Raw genomic sequence first — 20,980 nt, 5'->3', positions numbered from 1 at the left:
AAAGCTCCATCGAATGTGACCGGGTCCCGCCGACAGAGGGAGTTTGGAGCAGACAGGGAATGTGGGGGGCTGGGGAGCTTCTTCTCCACTTCAGGGCCCATGAGGCCCCCCGGCCTGGGGAGGGGCAGCCTGATGAGCATCAGCGGGAGCCGTTGCCCCCAGGAGGGCAGGCCCAGATGCCCCAAAGGCCTCCCTCAGTCTGGAGCCTCCAGGGGGATGGGTGGGGCCAGCTACTCACGGAGCTTGGCCAAGTCCACGGAGTGGGGACCGGGTGCCCCATCGTGGCCCACATGCCCGCGGGTCCTCATAGGATCCTGTCACAGAGAACAGTCACTCCAGAGCAGGGGACGGACGCAGCATTCTGCAAGGTCACGCGCCAGCATCTCAGGGTCTCTCCTGGACCACACTCTGCTGGCGGCTGCAGACTCCGGGCGGGAGCTCCTGCCCCAACTCCCATGCGTGCTCAGGTGCTGGCCGTCGCAAGGCATGCCGGGGGTGTTGACAGGAACACAAACGAGACACGTTGGAAACGGGCTTGTATCTGCACGCACACGCACGCACATGCCTGTCCTCCCAGACGCTGATGGGGACACCAGCACCTGCTCTGTCTCTGTCGCTCAGCTGCTACCCTAGGTCGGGAGGGCAGGTCCCACCTCTCCCCCCTGCAACCTGGCTCCTGTCAATGCACCTTTGCAGCCCCTTAAGGGACACAGTCTGTCTCTGCCCCTGGAACTGGGGCGGCTTTGCGGAGTAAAGGTCAGGCCACCAGCCTCCGCCTGGGCTCCAGAGGTGCCCACTTCCTCTCTTGGACGCTGCGACATGGCGAGAACAAGCCCAGGCTGGCCAGGGGGAGGATGAGAGGCCCCACAGAGCCCAGCCGGGTCAGCCAGCCCCCAGCCCAGCCCACGCACCCCATGTATGTGAGACCCCTCCCGTGGGTAGCAGACACACGAGGGCGCAGACAGCCAGACAGAGGGAGTCAAGGGACAGGGTGCTGTTATTGTGGCCACAGACAGTTGATACAAGGGGTGACAAGAAACTTGTCCTATAGGGCAGCCTCAGTGGCTCAGCGGTTTAGCGCTGCCTGCAGCCCATGGTGTGATCCTGGAGACCCGGGATCGTGTCCCATGTCGGGCTCCCGGCATGGAGCCTGCTTCTCCCTCTGCCTGGGTCTCTGCCTCTCTCTTTCTCTGTGTCGCTCATGAATAAATAAATAAAACCTTTAAAAAAAAAAAAGAAAGGAAGAAACTTGTCCTATTTACATAAAAGCATAACTAACAGCACTCCCAGAAAGAAGTGAGTCCTATTAAATCGCCAGGCTGCACAGGGTGGTGTGGGCCTGGCTCCCCCACGTTGGAAACCGGAATCCTGCTGTGATCACCAGGTAAGTGCACCTGTCGGGGCGCAGCCTTGAAACGGAACCAGAACCGGTGAGATGGGATCAAGGTTGGTGGGTCACAATGGCACTGACACGCTGTCCCCAAACTGCATGATGCCCCTCACGGGGAACAAGCTGAGGGCACCAGCATTCTTCTATGTTGTTTCTTACAGCTGCGTGGGAACCTACGACCAAGTTGCCCCACTGCCCAGCATGTGCACAACAGGCTGGAGCAGCCCCAACGGCACGCGGAGCCCGGGCAGCTCCTGCAGGAGGCCAAACCCTGGGGACACAGAGGCCAGAAGAGTCAGAGGGCACGTGTGGACCCATGGGGGCCTCTGGGGACGGCAGGAGGTGGACAGCCTGAAGAAGCGAGGATCCGGAGGGCGGTTGGGCTTTGGAAGCAGGGAAGAGGGAGGATGCCCAGTGTCTGCGCCGGGTGCCAGGGTGGACTGCCCGCAAAGCAGCAGAATCTTGTACAGAAATACACCAAACTTTTAACTTTGATAGGTCATTTGAGTTTGGGAACAAGTCTACTTTGCCAAAATGAGTCTTCCCTCTTTAATTAAAATCCTTTATTAACTGCCAAGCTAATACCGTCCCCCAAAACAGACAAGATAATGAGCCCACATCCATCAGCCCAGGCGGGATGCAGTCCAAGCAGGGGGGGGTGGTGAGGGATGAGAGCTGGTGGGGGTGCTCGAGAGAGGGGGCCGGGCCCCCAAGGACACGCCTCCCCTCGGCTGTGAGTGTGGCTCCAAACCAAGGACGGCAGTCCCATTTGGGGCACAAACTGTGGATGTGTCTGAAGATCCCTGAGGGACACATGGGGCCCAGGTGTCCTCCCGCCCATAACTTTGCAAAGTCACATTTTCCTGGATGGCCCCCATACTGCTGGCCAGTGGAAGACTGTGTGCATGCCCGATGGAGGCCTTCTGGGAACACAGGGCCCTGGTCCAGCAGGTCTGAGACTTGCTTTTGGTCTGGGCCAGGCTGAGCAAGAGCACTGAATATGGCAGGTTTGTGCTGCTGGCGGGAGCTGGGCCTGCGCCCCAGGAGCCCTGGATGTAACCCCAGACAGGGAGCGAGGTCAGAGAGAAGGGGTAGAAACACCCGGGGTGGCCACCCGTACAGGCTTGGTCCTCCCCAGCACAGGGCCATGGGGCCAGTGACTGCCCACCTGCCTGCTCCGGGCCCCCAGTGATGGCCCTAACCCCATTTCTTTCACTTCATTTGAAATAGTCCAAACAGGGGATCCCTGGGTGGCGCAGCGGTTTGGTGCCTGCCTTTGGCCCAGGGCGCGGTCCTGGAGACCCGGGATGGAATCCCACGTCGGGCTCCCGGTGCATGAAGCCTGCTTCTCCCTCTACCTGTGTCTCTGCCTTTCTCTCTCTCTCTCTCTGTGACTATCATAAATAAATAAAAATTAAAAAAAAATAGTCCAAACAGACAAGAACAGAGACCCATATAACAAAAGCCATGTCTACACCACCAGCCTTACCCAACCTTAAAACCGTATCTCTCCTACCTTTATGTCTAAACTAAATACCCATAAGTCCACACTGACAATACACCAGTGACTGGACAAATAGACAAATGGAAAGAAGGGGAAAATGTCCCAAAATTTCCATGTAGAAGAATTCTAAGCAATGCATTAAATACTCCCCCTGAAGATGCCCCCTTAAGTGTGGGTGCGTGGTGACTCCCTTCCAAAGACCACAGTGGGACTCACGAGGGCTGGACTCAGCATCTCCACACCTGATGCAAACGTGACCTGAGCCAGGTGATCAAGGTGAAGGTCAGCAGCGGCGAGCCACGTTGACAGTATGGATCCTCTGCTAGGATGTGAGGAGGAGCACACTTTACCTCCGGGACTTCCTCCCCCAAACCCACCGCCCCAACCTAATCACGACAAGCCCTCAGACAAACCCCGATTTCGGAGCGACATCTTCCGAAATACCTGGCCAGACTCTGGAGACGGTCGAGGTCATGAGAACAAAGCCAGCCTGAGAGGTCGCCGGGGACATGACAAGCAAGCGCTGTATGGGATCTGGGGGCAGAAGAGGACAGGAGGTAAGACCTAAGGGACTCTGAGAAAGTGTGGGCTTCAGCTGATGATGCTGTAGCGATACGAGCTCATTGGTGATTCGAAATGGACCCCAGGGAGGCCGGATGCTCCAACAGGGGACACCTGCCGTCCACCTGCTCAGTGTTTCCCTAAATCTGAACCTAGTCTAGGAAACAAATCTTGATTTTAAAATCTAAGCTCAGGGGGATCCCTGGGTGGCGCAGCGGTTTGGTGCCTGCCTTCGGCCCAGGGCGCGATCCTGGAGTCCTGGGATCGAGTCCCACGTCGGGCTCCCGGTGCATGGAGCCTGCTTCTTCCTCTGCCTGTGTCTCTGCCTCTCTCTCTCTCTCTCTCTCTCTGTGTGACTATCATAAATAAATTAAAAAAAATAAAAAATAAATAAATAAATAAATAAAATAAAATAAAATAAAAATAAAATAAAATAAAATCTAAGCTCAAACGGTGCCCACCTCCCCAGGGCCCCTCCGCGCCCTCTGAGGGGACGCTGAAGGTCTGCTGGGCCCACCTCAAGGTGGCCGGGGCGGAGACAGCTGCGGGGCTGGGGGAAGAGCTGTCCTGTGAGTCCTGAGCACCCACACCATCCCCTCCGCCCCTCCAGGAGAGACGGGCCCTTAGTGGGCCGGGGCGGGGACGGGCGCGGGTCGCCGAGGACCCTGCGCAGCCCAGGCCCCCAGGTGCCGCACCTGCACGCGCCCCACCCCCACCCCAAGGACGGTGGCGCCTTGCAGCAGCAGCAGCAGCAGCAGCAGGAGGTCTGGGCCCGCCCGCCCAGCGGGGGTCCCTGCCCGCCCTGACCCCCGAGGCCCCAGGGCCCGGGAGGGAAGACGAGGCCGCCGGGGTGTGAGGACGCAGCCCCAGGGCAGGGAGGCCCGGCCGGACCCCGCGAGCACAGACACCTCCGCACAGGTGCGCCGGGCGCGTTCTCGGGACGCGAGGGGGGCGCCGGCCCCGTCCCCCAGGCGCGCTCACGGCTCTGCGCGCTCACGGCCCGGAGCTCACGGCTCTGCGCGCTCACGGCTCTGCGCGCTCACGACTCTGCGCGCTCACGGCTCTGCGCGCTCACGGCTCTGCGCGCTCACGGCTCTGCGCGCTCACGACTCTGCGCGCTCACGGCTCTGCGCGCTCACGGCTCTGCCCGCTCACGGCTCTGCCCGCTCACGGCTCTGCGCGCTCACGGCCCTGCGCGCTCCGGGCCCGGCCGGCCAGCTCCCGTGCGCTCCCGGTCCTCGCGCGCCCCCTGGTGCCCGGAGGCCTTCCTGCGGGCGGCGCGGGCCGACCCGGAGCGCGGTGTGCAGCGCCCCCGCGTGGACGCGTGCCGCGCCGCCCGCCCGGGGCCCCTGGGGTCCGAGCTCGCGCCGACCGCTCCGAGGGGCAGCGCCGGGGGCGGGAGCAGCTCGCGGGGCCGGAGGCTGGAGACGCCGTGGAGGGACCGTCTCCGGACGTGGCAGCGCGCGCCCCACCCCGCCCGGCCCCTCCGAGGTCCCCCGGCCCTGCCGCCGCGGGGGCGGGAAAGCTCAGCAGCTGAGCCCGCCGTCACCCGCCCGGGGCTGGAGGCCGCGGCGCCCCCGAGACCCTGCGGCCGCGGACGGGCCCACCCGGGACCCGCCAGGAGGGGGCGCAGGGCCTTACCTCGCGGAGGGGCTCGCGCCGGGCCGGGCCCCCGCAAAGTTGGCGCTTCTGGCCCCCGCTGGGGGGGGGGCGGGAGCCCGGAGCCTGCGCACTCCCTCCCCGCGCGCCCGAGCCTGCGCACCAGCTGCTCCTGGGCCTGGGGCGCGCACCTGTGCGGGGGACACCTTGCGGGGGGGGGGGGGTGCACCTGTGCGGAGGGCACCTGTGCGGGGGACACCTGTGCGGGGGGCACCTGTGCGGGGGACACCTTGCGGGGGGGGGCACCTGTGCGGGGGACACCTTGCGGGGAGGGCACCTTGCGGAGGGGGCACCTTGCGGAGGGCACCTGTGCGGAGGGCACCTGTGCGGGGGACACCTTGCGGGGGGGGCACCTGTGCGGGGGGCACCTGTGCGGGGGACACCTTGCGGGGGGGGCACCTGTGCGGAGGGCACCTTGCGGGGGGGGGCACCTTGCGGAGGGCACCTGTGCGGAGGGCACCTGTGCGGGGGGGGCACCTGTGCAGGGGGCACCTATGCAGGGGGCACCTGTGCGGGGGGCACCTGTGCGGGGGGCACCTGAGGCCGGAGCGGGAGGCGGACCCCGCGGCCAGCCCCACCCTGACCGGACTCAGCTCAAACGCTGTCCCCCAGGTGGCCAGCTGGCTGCATCCATCAAGATCAGGGGACAGCGTCATTGCACCGTTTCTTCCACTTTATTTAGAGCTTTTTTTTTCTTTAATTGGAGATCAATTTGCCAACATATAGCATATCACCCAGTGCTCATCCTCAGTGCCCGTCACCCAGTCACCTCACCACCCGCCCACCTCACCCTCCACTGCCCCTTGTTTGTTTCCCAGAGTGAGGGGTCGCTCATGGTTTGTCTCCCTCCCTGATATTTTCACTCATTTTCTCTCCTTTCCCCTTTATTCCCTTTCACTATTTTTTTATATTCCCCAAATGAATGAGACCATGTGATGTTTGTCCTTCTCCGACTGACTTGCTTCACTCAGCATCACACCCTCCAGGTCCATCCACGTCGAAGCACATGAGGGGCATTCGTCATGTCTAATGGCTGAGGAATATCCCAGTGTCCACATAGACCACAGCTTCTTTTTTTTTTTTTAATTTATTTATGACAGTCACAGCGAGAGAGAGAGAGAGGCAGAGACACAGGCAGAGGGAGAAGCAGGCTCCATGCATCAGGGGCCTGATGTGGGATTCGATCCCGGGTCGCCAGGATCGCGCCCTGGGCCAAAGGCAGGCACCAAACCGCTGCGCCCCCCAGGGATCCCAGACCACAGCTTCTTGATCCATCATCTGTCGATGGACACCGAGGCTCCTTCCCCAGTGTGGCTACTGTGGACATGGCTGCTAGAAACATCGGGGTGCAGGTGTCCCGGCGTTTCACTGCGTCTGCATCTTTGGGGTAAATCCCCAGCAGCGCAGTTGCCGGGTCGTAGGGCAGGTCTATTTTTACCTCTTTGAGGAACCTCCCCCCAGTTTCCCAGCGTGGCTGCGCCAGGTCACATTCCCACCAGCAGTGCAGGAGGGTCCCCTTTGCCCGCATCCTCGCCAACATGTGTGGGTTCCCGTCTTGTTAATTGTCCCCATTCTCACTGGGGTGAGGTGGGATCTCATCGTGGTTTTGACTGTATTTCCCTGGTGCACATGGCACGTTCCCATGTGCTCGGTGGCCGTGTCTGTGTCTTCCTCGGTGAAATGTCTGTTCGTGTCTTCTGCCCATTTCATGACTGGACTGTTTGTTTCTTGGCTGTTGAGCTTAATAAGTTCCTTGATCTGATGTGTCATTTGCAAATCTCTTCCCCCATTCTGCAGGTTGTCTTGTAGTTTTGTGGACTGTTTCTTTCGCTGTGCAGAAGCTTCTTATCTTGCTTGCACACAGGATTAGAGGGTCACTGCAGAGTCTGGCTGTTCCCGGGCGGCCCCAGGGCATGACCCCCGTGACCCATCCCGGGACCTAGCAGCTCCCGCAGGAGGCAGGAAAGCCTTGTCCTGAGCAGCGGGGCTCCCTCTGACCACACCCGGGGAGCCCTGTGCCAAAGCCACCCCGAGGCCCAGGACCCCATCTCCGCCCTGAGCCCGCCACTAGCTGGAGGATGACCACTCGCTGTGCCCCAGGCGGGCGTGGGCACGGCGCCTCGGCTGAACCCCGGCTCCCCCACTCTGCTTTCCCACCCTGCTTCCCCGGGACCTGGGTCCTCGCAGCGCCCGGCCTTCCGGGGGGGGGCAATCCCGTGCTAACCAGCGGTGGGAGCAGCAGCCGGCCCTTGCCCCGACCTCCGATGCCAGCTCCGCACGCATCCCAACCGGCCGCGCACAGGCTGCCCTCTGCCCTGCCCGGCGCCCCCGGCCCCCAGCTCAGGGAGGACGGAGCCGTTCAGAGTCGGGCGGGCGGTAGGCTGGACTGTGGAAGCAGAGGCCCCGGGGCCACATGCAGGGCCGCCTGGTACCGTGCGACCCGGGCCAGCGTCCGCGTCTGTAACACAGGGTTGACGGGGCCACCACGCAGCGTGGGTGTGAGACCTCGTGGTTTATCGTGTCCGGTATTTCGGGCAGTGCCTGACACTCACAGCCTAAGTGTTGCGCTGAATCGCCGACACAGGAATGCACGCGGAGGACGGACGGGGGTTACGCGTCCGCTTCTCTAGTGAACAGTGTGGACGGAGTTCGGGGAGGAGGATCCTTGGCAGGGCGGCGGTTGCGCTAAGCGGCCGAGAGCAGCTCTAGGGAAGGGCACCGGCCTCAGGGACCCATCCCCACGCCTGTCACTCCGCAGGTCCACGGCCCTGCAGTCAGCGCCCAGCCCTGCTCTCCCGCCCACGCTGGCCTCGTGCTCTGCCGCCTTGAAATCCTTTCCCACTCTGTCCTTGCACCTGGGTTGCGTAGCAGGAGCATCGTGGGGTAATGGGGTGTGCGCGTGAAGACACGTGTAACACGCAGGGCCACTGTCCTCCCCGCCACCCCCCACAGCATTCCTGACGCCCCGATGCCTAGGAGGGAGGCCAGGGGGACTCGGAGCGAGCCCAGGTGAGCAGGTCACCCTACCGTCGAGCAGCAGCACGTGGCCCCGAGCAACCGTGTTTTCCCTTCAAACCAGAACTCGCTCCGTGCACAGAGGGAAGCAAGGGAAACCTGTCCCTGGAACTACCACCCATTCCAGTGAATGAGGCATCAGTTATTTCAACTTCTATCCATTCCCAGAACCCAACATCTGAAACACACATATAAAGAAGTTTGTCTGCAAAGAACCAAGTTACTATTTTTTTTTTAGATTTTAATTTATTCATGAGAGAGAGAGGCAGAGACACAGGCAGAGGGAGAAGCAGGCTCCATGCAGGGAGCCCAACGCAGGACTCGATCCCAGGACCCCAGGGTCACACCCTGAGCCGAAGACAGATGCTCAACTACTGAGCCACCCAGGTGCCCAGAACCAAATTACTTTTATTTAGGAAAAAGAAGTTTGGATTTTGGTAACAAGTACCAATTGTCAAATTTAAGAAAACAGATTTCAATTAAAAATTAAATCAGAAATTGTTTCCATATTTCAATTTTAAGCCTTTAACGTCTCCATCTGTATGATGCTTTCCAAGGAGATGAGGGATGATGACCTAAGTCAGGCGCTTCCAATGGACTGCAGTTGTTTTACTGATCAATTAAACTTCATATGACTAGTATAACTAGTTTTAAGTTATTAAAATGAGATTTTCAAGTTATGAAAGCATACTATTTTTTAAAAATCAATCTCAAAAAACAAAAAAAAAACATTTAAAAAATCTATCTCAATTTCCAACTCAATATGATTTTTGCGGATTGAAAATGGAAAATCATGGTTTTCATCCTTTTTGAGCTCATCAGCCATCAGTCAAGACGGATGGGACCAGGAGTTCCTGGCAGAGGCCAGCACCTCGTGGCTCCACACGCCTCAGCTGGCCCATGGGCCATGGAACCGTCTAAGCTGTCACATGGGCAGAGCCAACCCTCCATCCTGTTCTCTTCGCGAGGCCTCCTTCAACCAACCCTCGGACCTGGAGTCACTTGGTGCAGCGGGAGGGAGGGTCACCTGTCCTGACGCCGGCAGAGGGGCAGCCCCGGTGAGAGCAGCCCGCGCTCCTCACCACGCACGGAAGGCGTGAGACTGTGCACTCTCACTGGGGAGGCCTCACGGCAGCAGGGGGCCTCGGCCTTGAGACACACAATCCTGGATGGGGACCCCAGCTCCAACCCTACAGCTGCACCCTTGAGCTGGTCTTGACATATCCTGAGTTCCTTGTTGCACGAATTCCCAACTCCTCTCATTGGTTTGGGTTTTTTTTTTCCCATTTTTGGTGAGGAAACAAAATCAGAGCTTAAAAGGGAGCAGGGGAGGTGTCCATTCCTAGAGGCTTATCTCCCTAGGTAGATGCCAAATCCCTAAGAACACTTCCCTGGGAAGAAATTTAACTCTAGCCTGGACACACAAGTGAAGAGGAGTTACTGCCTTCCTCTGGGCCTTTCTGGAAGGGCAGTCTTGATGATGCGGCTCAAGAGGCCAGTCACAAGGCCAGCTGTCCCCTGCACCTTGCAGATGTAACCGGCTGCCAAGGTCCCTTGGGGCCCCACGATAAGCTCCATTTTACAGAGAGACAAAAGCACAGGGAGGCAGCTAACAGGCAGAGCTGGGGTTGCAGAGGGCCCTGCTCCGCAGAAGCTTATCAGCGCGCCTCCAACTGCAGTGCAGCTCAGCCCTGCGACCCACACACATACCCCTCCTCCCTCTGAAACATCCAAATTCACTAAAACCCTCCCAACAGCACCTGCCTGGAGTGTCTCCCAACAAAGCAAAGCCTGGACAGGGCAACATCCCAATGACACGGTCACTTACCTTGTGGGCTCAACCATCTCTCAAGCACTGGGAGTAACCTTCCCTAGGATCTATAGATCGGAGAGAGGATTTCGATTTTGACAAAACTGGGACGCCTGGGTGGCTCAGTGGTTTAGCAACTGCCTTTGGCCCAGGGCGTGACCCTGGAGTCCTGGGATCAAGTCCCACATCGGGCTCCCTGCATGGAGCCTGCTACTCCCTCTGCCTGTGTCTCTGCCTCTCTTACACTCTGTGTCTCTCATGAATAAATAAATAAAAATCTTTTTTTAAAAATGACATAACATTACTATAAGGGTAGTCTCCATTTTTATTAGAAAATAAGACCTGGGACTGCCTACAGAACTTGAAGTTCAGTGGGGCCCAAGAATCGCTTGCCTTGCTCATAAAGTATACCTTAATAAAATCAGGTTAGGAATACCTAAACCAGTTTGTAGGAACGAGATCCCTGACCTTCCCAGTGTCGAGCTGGAAACACCTATTAGAAATATGCACACTGCCACTCCAACATTCCTGGAGCCGATGAAGCCAACCATTTACAGAATTTAACCAAGTGACAACTCCCCAAATACTGAACACTCACCCTAACTCAAACTGTGACGCTCAACCAAGGATGACACCACTGAGGTCTTGCATCATGCAAGTTCACCTGCAGGAAGGGAAGGTCATCCTACAATGTGTGAGCATTTACGTTATCAGAGCCACCATCCTAGGCCAGAACGGTGGTTCCCAAATTGGAGATGGGCATTTGCTAAAATGTATGCATTGTATTTATTTAAATATGCATTAGGAAAAAATGAGCTTATCAAATCTGTGATAACAAAGATATTCTTGCTTAGGGTAAGGTGAAGCTAAAAGCTGACCTGTTGGCAGGTGGCGCTTGCAGACAGAACGAAAGTCACAAAAGCACTATGTGATGCTTTCAGCATGGGACACAAGATACGAGAAAATTATGCACTGTTGTTCTTCCGTGGTTCATGGCATCCCCAACACCAACGGCTTAATAGTTTGTTACAATTCCATTTCCATCTATATTTTAAAGGTTTCACTTATGCAATGATTTGTTTTACATGGAAAAAAAGAAATTCATGGGCCAGTGCCCAAAGACGCCCCCTCTAATTACACACGCTGGCAAGGAAAGCCATCGTGACGGCATCCTCCTCTGACAGGATGTGAGAAGGCCATATCCACCTTTGGGATTTTGTGCAGACTCCCCTTTGTAACATACAACAGAAGTCAGCTCTCTCCTCCACACAGTCCAACGGAACACAGGGACACCAGGTGCTCGTGCCCCGGTGAGAGGCTAACTTCACTCTGGTTTCTTCTCATGGAATCCGCTGACTTTTGCACCTCTTTCCTTACCAACACCAGACATTTCTGTGGAGCCTCAACCACCCAAACCGGCAGACTGGGGAAATCTAATAAAGGGAACATGTGTCATGGACACTGAAAAACGTCTAAGAGCCGTGGAGGCAAATCCAGCCACTACCTTGATTCATGCCCAAAGGTCTAATGGGCAACTATTCTATAAATATGTGAGATTCAGGATCAAAACTCCTACTGAAATTTTCATGGACCTCAGGATGCTCTCAGCCTATTTAAGAGCTAAATCAGTGCTTTCAATATAATGATTAAAATAAATTGTGGTGCTTAACCCAAACTGACAGCCTCTCATGCCTCTGCCCCAGCCTCCAGATCTTCTCCCTGTTGTGAAGCACATGAGGGTAGGAAGACACTCATGAGAACCCATCTTCCTCTGAGCTGCCGCTTGCCACCATGCCCCTGCTACCTTCTGAAATGAGTCTCCGAATCTGCAGAGCCCTATGTCGCTTCTGCAATCTCACCAGGGCCATGTGCAGGGATGCTTTCAGAAACAAATTTTCAGATGAATTTTTCCAAGCTGTAAGGAGATCTTTGGCCATTGAGGGGAGCCACTGGTTTGGTCTATGAGCTGTTCTAACTACGATTATGCATTTCAGACGCCATCACCCTCCTTCTGCATCTTCTGAAGCCTGCCTATTTCTCAGCTTGCTTCATTCCCACATAGTATGAAAAGAAATTTAAAGTAGATTAATTACCATATATTTAACATCACTGTAAAAAAATGCAGTTTTACACAAGTATTTTTAATCGGATTTGAAGATGTTTATTGCATTGTGTTTGGTGAAAAAACAAAACATACATGAATTTAGCACGAGCTTGTGGAATACACCGACTCTAACTGGGTGAGCAGCAGTCTCTGAGAACAGAGTCGTGAGCGTCCCCACCGTGACGAAGTGTTTCCTGTAACAGTTGGGCACCGAGCATAACAGTCCCTAGTTCTCCCCTTTCAGCACCGGCAGCAGCTCACCATTGTCTTTCAGTTCCTAACAACAAAAACAGAAAGCAAAAATAACACGTATAGGTAAAGTCAAAAAAATGGAAGCGTCCAAACCATCTCAGATTGCATCGAAATCCGAGAGCCTGTGTGTTGGATTGAAACTCCAGTCTACCAACACACGGAAACCAAATAGCACACCATAAAAACTGAGTATGCCATCAGATTACAAAATTGAAGGTAGAAGGCACTCGAAAACCAACAGATCGTTCAGCATTAACGCACAAGGCAATCCAAGCAACCCAATGACGCCTTCTATTTAAACAACAGCAGTTGTTTAGGAGGGACAATGGTGAGTGGTGTGCAAACACAAATGTGGAAGAAAGCAGCAATGGGATGTTCAAGTCCACTCAAGTGCAATACACGTGACACCTACAGGCCCAAGGGTGGCACACAGGCATCACGATGCCAACCCAAGCTGGAAAGGCTACAGTACTAGTACAAAGTGTATGTGAAAAGGCCAAAAACTACTTAAAAAAGATATAAAAATCCAGAAATATTTTCTGCTATCTTTCAGATTCAGAATTTGGAACATAGCTATCCAATTTAAAATGTGACAATAAATGGAAAATGAGACTTTCTAGCTTGAGATAAACGTTTCATTTGATGCAAATTTTCAGGTCATTAGTAAGCAGCATGAATATCAATCTTTACAATAAAGCCACTAAAATCCATTTGGCTCCTCTCTGGTTAAACCCTAACAGGTGTGATTCTGTCACACAAATCCAGACAACACCCGGCGAGGTCTAGAGCTCTCCTACCATCACCCATTAGCAAGCAGACATCCTACTGCACTAAAGGAGTAGACAGGGTGTTTCTGAGCCCATGACCCGGAGTGCAGGTGGCCAGGAGAGGCCCGCCGCCCACAGGCAGAACCTGGACTCCACAGCTGTGACACCACTTCTCTAGCTCAGGGTCCCCTCATCTCAGGGCTGGGCGGACGGCCTAAGCACAAAGGCACACGGCGGGAACGCCGTGGGACCCTCCTAACCGGCACTGCAGCTAATGAGAGCTCACCTGATCCAAACATCCTCACTCTGCACAAATACTCTGCACCAGTGAACTGGGCACGGAGTACTATTCATCAGCCGCTTTTTCTCACGACACTAGATTGGCAGAGTTGTTGAATACTGGGTGACTCCTTTATTCAACTGTTCAACAAAAAATACCCTCAATGCTCCTAAAGGCCAGCCAGATGTTCATTCAAGTAGAACATCACTGATGTTTCCAGGGAACGAAAGATGAAGAGCTCAGTTCTGCAAGAAACAGCCCAAAGGGGCAAAACCGAAGAACTGTCCCCAGCTATCCTCTCAGGGGAAGATGTTACCAGTATCGCGAATTTCCACATGTGTGTTTAGCAGGTGAACAGCAAGAGTCCTGTAACATCCTGTTACAGACCTAAAGAAGTGGCCCATGAAGCTCAGCTTTAGAATTAAATGAGATTTATTGATCGTTATCTTCCCAAGAGTTAGCAATGGCTAAGGTACAGGCGATAAAACACTCAGACAACAACAGGCTCGGGAGTATCTGGGGTTTGAAGACTGTCTGTGTCTTAAACAAATAAAAAGTATATATAACATAACAAATGCAGACGTGTTTCTGTTGCTTCAGGGCTATTCGAGAGCTACTATGTTAAACCTATTTTTCTCCTCCAAGAATGAGGCCAGTTTACTAGGAAAAATGCCTCACTCACTGTGTTACAAAGTGTGATGTCAAGTGGGGAACACAGGCAGCAGGAGTTACCACCACAGGCTGCGCAGCCTGTGCTGACAAAGCGTCCTGGCGCACAGGGCTGATGTCACTCACCCTTGGGCTGGAGTCCTCTCTCATTACAAAAACAGGAATTAAAACTTCTTTTAAAACAGAACTAGAAGCAGTTACCTACTACTTATTTTCCACTTATAACGTCAGACATCTGACCTCAGAGAAAAGTTCTCTAACCAGTACTACAGACACAGAAATGGTAACACGGGGTCAGAAGTGATAGGAGGCCAGGAAGGAAAAGTATCAAGGAAGCCCCACAGTCACTGTTCAATACAAAATTATAATTTCTTTTTTTTTTTTAAGATTTTATTTACCTGACAGAGAGAGAAAGCACATAAGCGGGGGGTAGAAGTACAGAGGGAGAGAGAGAAGCAGAATCCCCTCAGAGCAGGGAGCCTGAGACAGGACTCGAACCCAGGACCCTGAGGTCATGACCTGAGCCAAAGGCAGACACTTCACCAACTGAGTCCCAGGTTCCCCTAAAATTATAATTTTTGAACATACCAATATTTTCCATCGTTAAGGTACCCGATAAACTCCAACCTTACCTTAACAATATCCAGACCTCCAACAAGCTCCCCTTTCACATACAGCTGAGGGTACGTGGGCCAATTGGAGTAAGTTTTTAATCCCTGCCGGACCTACGGAAACAACAGGAACTCTGAAACCTTACTATTGGACCCTAATGAGTAAACTAAAGACAAAGGACAAGAAACATAAAACACAGAACTTACTTCTTCATCCTCCAAAATATCGAATGTCTCATATTCGACACTATAAAAAGGAGAAAACATTTTAATAGGAAATGGTTTTATTAAATAAAAATTGTAAAACCTACTTGGTGTTTTAAAAATTGTCAAGAAAAATAAACTGGTTGCTATTGACATTTACTGTGGAAAATGGACATGACTTTACTTCTCAATCTGCTGGTACCACACAGAACAACTCAGCCCAAGACACAAATATATCTGGATTTTTCTCTACAACACTGGGTTAGACAGGGACTAGCAAACTTCTTCTGAACAGGCAAGACAGTAAACATGTAGACTCTGTAGGCCACAGTCTGCTGCAGCTGCTCTACTGGGCTACATAGCACAGCAGCAGCCTGACAAGGAAGAAGGTGGGTGAGGCCATGTGCCAGTAAAACTTTACTGACAGAAGTAGGTGGCAGCTGCAGTGTGCCAACCCCCAGGTTAGACTTGTACCCAAAGTTTACACAAGTCTATCCTTAACACGGCATTTCCAGCCCTCATCCCTGGGGCTGCTGCTTCTGACCTAGTGGAAGCTGCTCAGGGAGCAGAAGGGAACAGCTCTGATGCCCAAGGACACCCATGGCTGGCCCAGAGGCTCACCAGGCAGGACAACTGCACTGCCAACAAATGCTACCTTATGGAGGTGTGCTTTCTCACATGAAAACAAACTTATTTCAGAACACACATGCTGTTGTCGATAAGCGTACACAGGGAGAGTGGTACGGCCTGAGGCTGAATAATCAATACCACTTGTATAATGAATGCAAAATCATTCACTGCTGCACGGAAACCCAACCATATCTGCTGGGAAGGATGCCACTATCAGGTGGTCAAGGAAGGAGTATGAATGTAGGACTCCCACAGGGACACTGGATGTATGTGCGGTCCCAAAAACTGGCCAAAGAGAATGCCACATATAAAAAATAAATTTTGGTTTCTATAAAACCAAAACCACTGTCGTAGGGAAATCTTCACTTAGTAGACAAGTTTCCAAGAAAACTGTCCATGCTACAGAAAACAGTCAAAAAAAAAAAAAATGACAGGATAATTCAGCACCAAGTACCAAAACAGGAATATCTGAAAGAGCAAAAGAAGATTAAAACAAAAAGATCCAATGGAACTCTCCCTTCAGACTGAAGTAAAGGAGGCAGATCCCAACCTGAACAGTGTGATGAAAACAATGAGTTACAGAACTACCTCCGAGGGGGTTCCAAAGGGGGCCCAGGCCCACACGTCCATAGATGTGTGAATGTCATCATGATCGCCAAGGCATCTCCTAAGAGTTCCTTGTAAAAAAGGTTCCTTCAAACCTCAATGCACAATCCATACACAGCCCCTCCAGGCACGAGTCACAGGGCCAGGAAGGAAAAGTAAGTGTAAGAGTGCTGGGATCCCTGGGTGGCGCAGCGGTTTGGCGCCTGCCTTTGGCCCAGGGCGCGATCCTGGAGACCCGGGATTGAATCCCACATCGGGCTCCCGGTGCATGGAGCCTGCTTCTCCCTCTGCCTGTGTCTCTCTCTCTCTCTCTCTCTCTCTCTCTGTGACTATCATAAAAAAAAAAAAAAAAAAAAAGAGTGCAGGGGGCAGGAATAAAAAGCCAGGAGCTTCTTCTCCACAGACTGATAGCTCTTAGCAAGATGACGTTCTGTTCAAGCTAAAGAGGCACAGAGGTTCCCACGGCCCTGCTCATGGCAGAGCCGACTGTGAAGGAAGCCTGCAGCTGGGAGCACTCCATCTGTCCCCAAAGCCGCCTCTCTGCTCTGGGATAACCAGGACTTGCAAATCCAAATAGCAGCAGACAGATACGGGGTAGAGGCAAAGTTACGGAGACTTTCCACCAAACACATGAGCTGAAATGAAATGGCCCGATGCTGTCGTACCATCACAACCTTGCGGAGGGACACGCCAAGGGGACACACTGTCACTAGGGACAGGTGAACTATGTGTATCATGCCGGGGAGCTGTCACAGAGAGAAGACGGAGAAAGGGGGCTGTAATAACTGATGGCCAGAAACCAGCCATCTCCCATATGTCCTCGGGCACAGTGAGGAAGGGGCAGCCTAGAGGCCAAACGACAAAAGACTCTCTAGACTCTCTCTCTGTAAAATGTCACAAGCTTCTTTTGAAGAAATCAATCATTTTGCTTTTTATGTCCCTAGAGTGATATTTAACATGTACTACTCAACTGACTACTTTCAACCCTGCCTATGAATATCTAAATATTTCAAAATATTACCTTTCCCATAACTTCATAGGTTTAGTTAATCTATTTCAAACTATGGCTAAAATACTTACAATATTAAAAAAAAAAAAAAGCTATCATGAGATAATAAGGGGAAAAAAGCCAAAACATTTGATAAATTCTATACAATATGGAGTTTTGAGGAAAAAAAAAAAGTTTTTGTTTTTACTCAGAAAAATCAACGCAATTTTCTTAGCTGGCAGCGTCATCACTGACAAGATTAAAACCATGAACACAGCAATTTAATTCACCCCACTTCTCAGATGCACATAACGCCCTTCACATGTGCTCTATCCATCTCATAAACTATTTAGAATCAAAAAAAATTTTTAAGGAAAATTAAAAACCTGTGATATACCTTCCCTAAAATATCTTTGTGTGTGTTAAGGACTTTTCTCTGGGAAAGCAGACAAATAGTTATTTCAATGATCCCCTTTTAAGAAGCTTCTTTATGTTACCAATCCGTTGACACTGACCAGAAAATCCTATTACCATCAAAGTTAAAGCATTCACAAAAAACCTGTAGCAAAAGTAAATAAAAACATGGATACAGTGGTAACAACTGAGAGGCATCAATGGCAATACTGAAAAGTCAAATTTCTTACCCTATTTGAAAACAAGATTTACGTACCCGGTACTATTGAGTATTTCCAGAATTTGTTTGCTGAATCCACATTTTGCTTCCTAAATTTAGGGGAAAAAAATGCAGTAATGAGTGAAGATGTATTATATTTTCCACTCAGCCTACTGGCAAGGTCCCATGGAATGTTTGTCACGGGAACAGCACACTTTAGGCTCTAACCACCAGAGAGGGCATGAGCCCTGGAACCTTAGTCTCTGGTCAGAGGTTCCCCTGGTGGAACCCTGATGCTTTACAGAGTTCGGGCCTTGATCTCCATTTCACTCCTACAGATGACCTCACCTCACTTAACCTTTTTGCAGTGATTAGGATCATCATCTTCCTGTTGCCAACTAGGCAGTCACTCCCATTTTAAAAAATTTATCTTTACATTACAGAGTACCAGACTTTTTTTTAATTTTTTTGAGGCGATGACACTGTTAGACGTTTCTATCAGGCCCCAAATCCCAGCAATCCAGTGGAAAAGACTAGGTACCACACAAACTTAACAGCACAAATGATTCTGCTCCCAAGACATATATAAACTGGCTGGGCTCCTAGAAAAATTTGTGTTTTAAAAATAAAAATCTGTTTTAAATAATCACCAACAAAATATAAATAGAAACTATATCACAACTGGGAAGTATTCATTTCCTCTATTTTAATAAAACTGGTGAACTAGTCAAGGAATTTAGGTCCTAACCTAGTGATCCCAGTATGCAGATACCTTTATTACCAGTTTCCTAGTCATTACCTTCACTGTAACAGTTACACTGACCAGTTATGTTAACTAGTTAGTTTCAGCATATCACTTATATTAACTCTCACACTAGTTAGTTATTCTCAACCTCATTCTCAAGGTGACTCTGTGAAGCACCCCATCCATTCATACATGGGCCAGTGAAGCCCGGGGAGGTTACGCAGGGGGCCCAAATGCCTGCACAGTGCCAGGGCAACAGGGAATGTAAACGCGAGTTTCTCTGCCCCCTCAGTCTCGCCTCTCAGGGCTGTAGCCTCTGCTCTTCCAAAACAGGCCATGCTGTCCCACCTTGCCCGCCTCCACAGCTGGATGAGAATAAAGGCAGGTAAGAGAACCTGGTGTCTGGAGATCTCCGTTCCAGTCCAAATACAAATGATCATCAGTTTTGCTCAAACTTGGTAGGAGTGATTTATCAAACCTGCTACTCAAAATGATGCACAACCAATATGTACCATCATCCAAAAAGCTACAGGAACCATCTCATTATAAATAAGAACTGCCAAACTGTTTCACTCATTCATCAAACTCATGCTGAACACACACGATGCCATGGGGTTTATTTCTCCATCGCTGACTTCTTAAAGGATGATCTAAGGCTGTGCACCCTGAGAGCTCTGGGGCTTCCTCTACTCAGGAAGTATTGGGACCAAACTGCCCATTACATGAGCCCACGGCCTCAGTCGGAGGGTGACAGGATAGCAACTAACAGAACCAGGACAGAGTGAACAGTGTTGACCAAGTTTGGCAGCAGAAAGAAATGCACCCCACTGAGATGTTGATGATAAAGTCAAGCAAAATGTAGATTACTTTGTTTGATCTCCATAAGCACCAATTAAGGCCTGGATAACTTCCTGATGCCACCACAGCTTCATTAGCCACAGCTAGGAAGAAAGATTTAAGTGTCCCCTTGTTGAAGATGTTAACATCAAAAGAAATTACAAATAAAACCATATTTGAGTTCTTTACCTGTTTGTTTCCTTTCATAAAGAGCATCACAGAAGCTTTATTTGTCAGTACTTTGAGCCTAAAGAGAGAAAATTGATATGAAATGGCTCAGCTCAATTATTAAACACCACTTTTGCTCCGCTTCAGGAGTAACATGCATATTTGAGGGATAGCAGGATGATAGTTCACAGCTCTGAGTGGCATTAAACAAGCAAATGCATTGACATTTTCCTTTATTTCATTCTCTCCCTGAGCCACCATAAAACACAATATGGCTTTTAAGGCAACGAATGTTCCTTCGAGTTGCAATTCAAGCCCATCAACTCACAGCACTAAAAAAATAATAATAACCAACTCAATAAGGAATTGTTCAAGAAGGGCCTGTATACAGAGCCCACCCACAACTTCCAAAACCAGATCTTGTGTGCTGTCTTCTTTACCATGAGGTCGCACACAGCTCCACACTCCCTGATATCCATGAGGTCACGACCGGAAGGGGAACTGTCAAGTGCTGGAACACCAACCAACACCAGCTATTCAAATCAATTGCTCCCATCCTAACTCTGTGCTTCCCATTTTCTACAAGCCTTCAAACCCCGTGCTCTAACTTGCTGTCAGGAGCGTCTGCATAAAGCCTGAAGTTCAGTCACCCATCTCAGGACAGTCCCCATCGGGACACGGGCTACCCAAGACCCTCTGAGCCCCATGGTGGTCAGTCACCCCATCTTCCTCCCACTGGTGCTGTGGGTCACTCTCACAGCTCAAAACCTCCTCAGAGAACAAAGTTATCACAAATGAAACCAACAACTCACACTCACAGCTATGTCACATCCACTTTGGAGAGAGTACGCTGGGTTGATTCTCAGAAAAAGAAAAGAATATGGTGCTAATTGTCATCAGTCACCTAAAGTAACCCAACAATCTGGACCCAGAAAACCGAAACCAGTCCCTCTGTCCCACCCACAGAGACAATCACCAGACCCAGGAACTCCAGCTCTGGCTCTATGCACTCTGGCAGCACTTTAAATGATTACACAAAACACAATGAATATATCTCTCTACAAGATCTCTCTGTAACTCTAGCCAGTTATCTTTGGTGTCTGAGGCCACAAGGAAATAGACACAGCACATTAGGAAAAGAGAGAGATCTGATGAAGACAGAGACACAAACAACAGCAAGTGTAGTCAAGACAGAAAACTGGATTGAAAGCAGATGTAAGCACACACAAAGTCCAGCGAACTCCTGAGGCTGTACAATCTCCACAAGCCACTCAGGTTATACTGCAAAGAATGCAACTGGGGGCACACCTGGGTGGCTCAGTCGGTGAGCATCCAACTCTTGGTCTCTCTCAGGTCATGATCTCAGGGTCACAAAATCAAGCCCCGCATCAGGCTCTGCACTGGGCGTGGAGTGGGCTTGAGATCCTCTCCCCTCTACCCCTCCCCCAACCCTAAAAAAACACAACTGGGGACCTAGAGTCAACAAAGGGACTAGAAGCATCACTGTCCTATCAAAAAGGCAGGAAAGGATATAAATCTTTTGAGAAAATGTGGAACTTACAAGTCA

General features: G+C 51.6%; 2 protein-coding genes and 1 long non-coding RNA gene across 3 annotated transcripts in view; all 3 read right to left on the bottom strand.

The window, feature by feature from the left end:
- LOC129493969 (uncharacterized) overlaps window positions 1-1,465 on the bottom strand; it is a 56,215-nt gene extending 54,750 nt beyond the window's left edge. The window contains exon 1 of the long non-coding RNA XR_008661252.1: window positions 239-1,465. This is a non-coding gene — a long non-coding RNA (uncharacterized LOC129493969). The remainder of the gene's footprint in view (window positions 1-238) is intronic.
- A 7-nt stretch (window positions 1,466-1,472) lies between these two features.
- Window positions 1,473-5,770, bottom strand: LOC129523134 (uncharacterized). The gene is made up of 6 exons (XM_055345755.1): window positions 5,652-5,770; window positions 5,392-5,513; window positions 5,097-5,245; window positions 3,339-3,417; window positions 3,137-3,216; window positions 1,473-1,851 (listed from the first exon to the last, which is right to left on the bottom strand). The coding sequence occupies exons 1-6, from the start codon at window positions 5,768-5,770 to the stop codon at window positions 1,564-1,566; spliced, it is 837 nt and encodes a 278-aa protein (XP_055201730.1). The 3' UTR covers window positions 1,473-1,563.
- A 6,307-nt stretch (window positions 5,771-12,077) lies between these two features.
- GLRX3 (glutaredoxin 3) overlaps window positions 12,078-20,980 on the bottom strand; it is a 30,925-nt gene continuing 22,022 nt past the window's right edge. Inside the window, exons 7-11 of the mRNA XM_055300127.1 lie at window positions 19,435-19,492; window positions 17,721-17,773; window positions 14,830-14,869; window positions 14,644-14,736; window positions 12,078-12,320 (exon numbers count right to left, since the gene is read on the bottom strand). Of these exons, the coding sequence (XP_055156102.1) occupies window positions 12,270-12,320; window positions 14,644-14,736; window positions 14,830-14,869; window positions 17,721-17,773; window positions 19,435-19,492 (295 nt within the window). The 3' untranslated portion in view covers window positions 12,078-12,269. The remainder of the gene's footprint in view (window positions 12,321-14,643; window positions 14,737-14,829; window positions 14,870-17,720; window positions 17,774-19,434; window positions 19,493-20,980) is intronic.

The sequence above is a fragment of the Nyctereutes procyonoides genome, unplaced genomic scaffold, assembly GCF_905146905.1.
Source record: "Nyctereutes procyonoides isolate TBG_1078 unplaced genomic scaffold, NYPRO_anot_genome, whole genome shotgun sequence".
Taxonomy (NCBI): Eukaryota; Metazoa; Chordata; class Mammalia; order Carnivora; family Canidae; genus Nyctereutes; species Nyctereutes procyonoides.
This window is presented reverse-complemented; position numbering and strand designations above follow the sequence as displayed.

Coding starts and splice junctions, on each gene's coding strand:
- LOC129523134 (XM_055345755.1), bottom strand. CDS start 5,770: ATGACGCTGTCCCCTGATCTTGATGGATGCAGCCAGCTGGCCACCTGG. Junction 5,246..5,391: donor CAAGGTGCCCCCTCCGCAAG/GTGCCCTCCCCG, acceptor TCCCCCGCACAG/GTGCGCGCCCCAGGCCCAGG. Junction 3,217..3,338: donor CGTCTCCAGAGTCTGGCCAG/GTATTTCGGAAG, acceptor CTCACATCCTAG/CAGAGGATCCATACTGTCAA.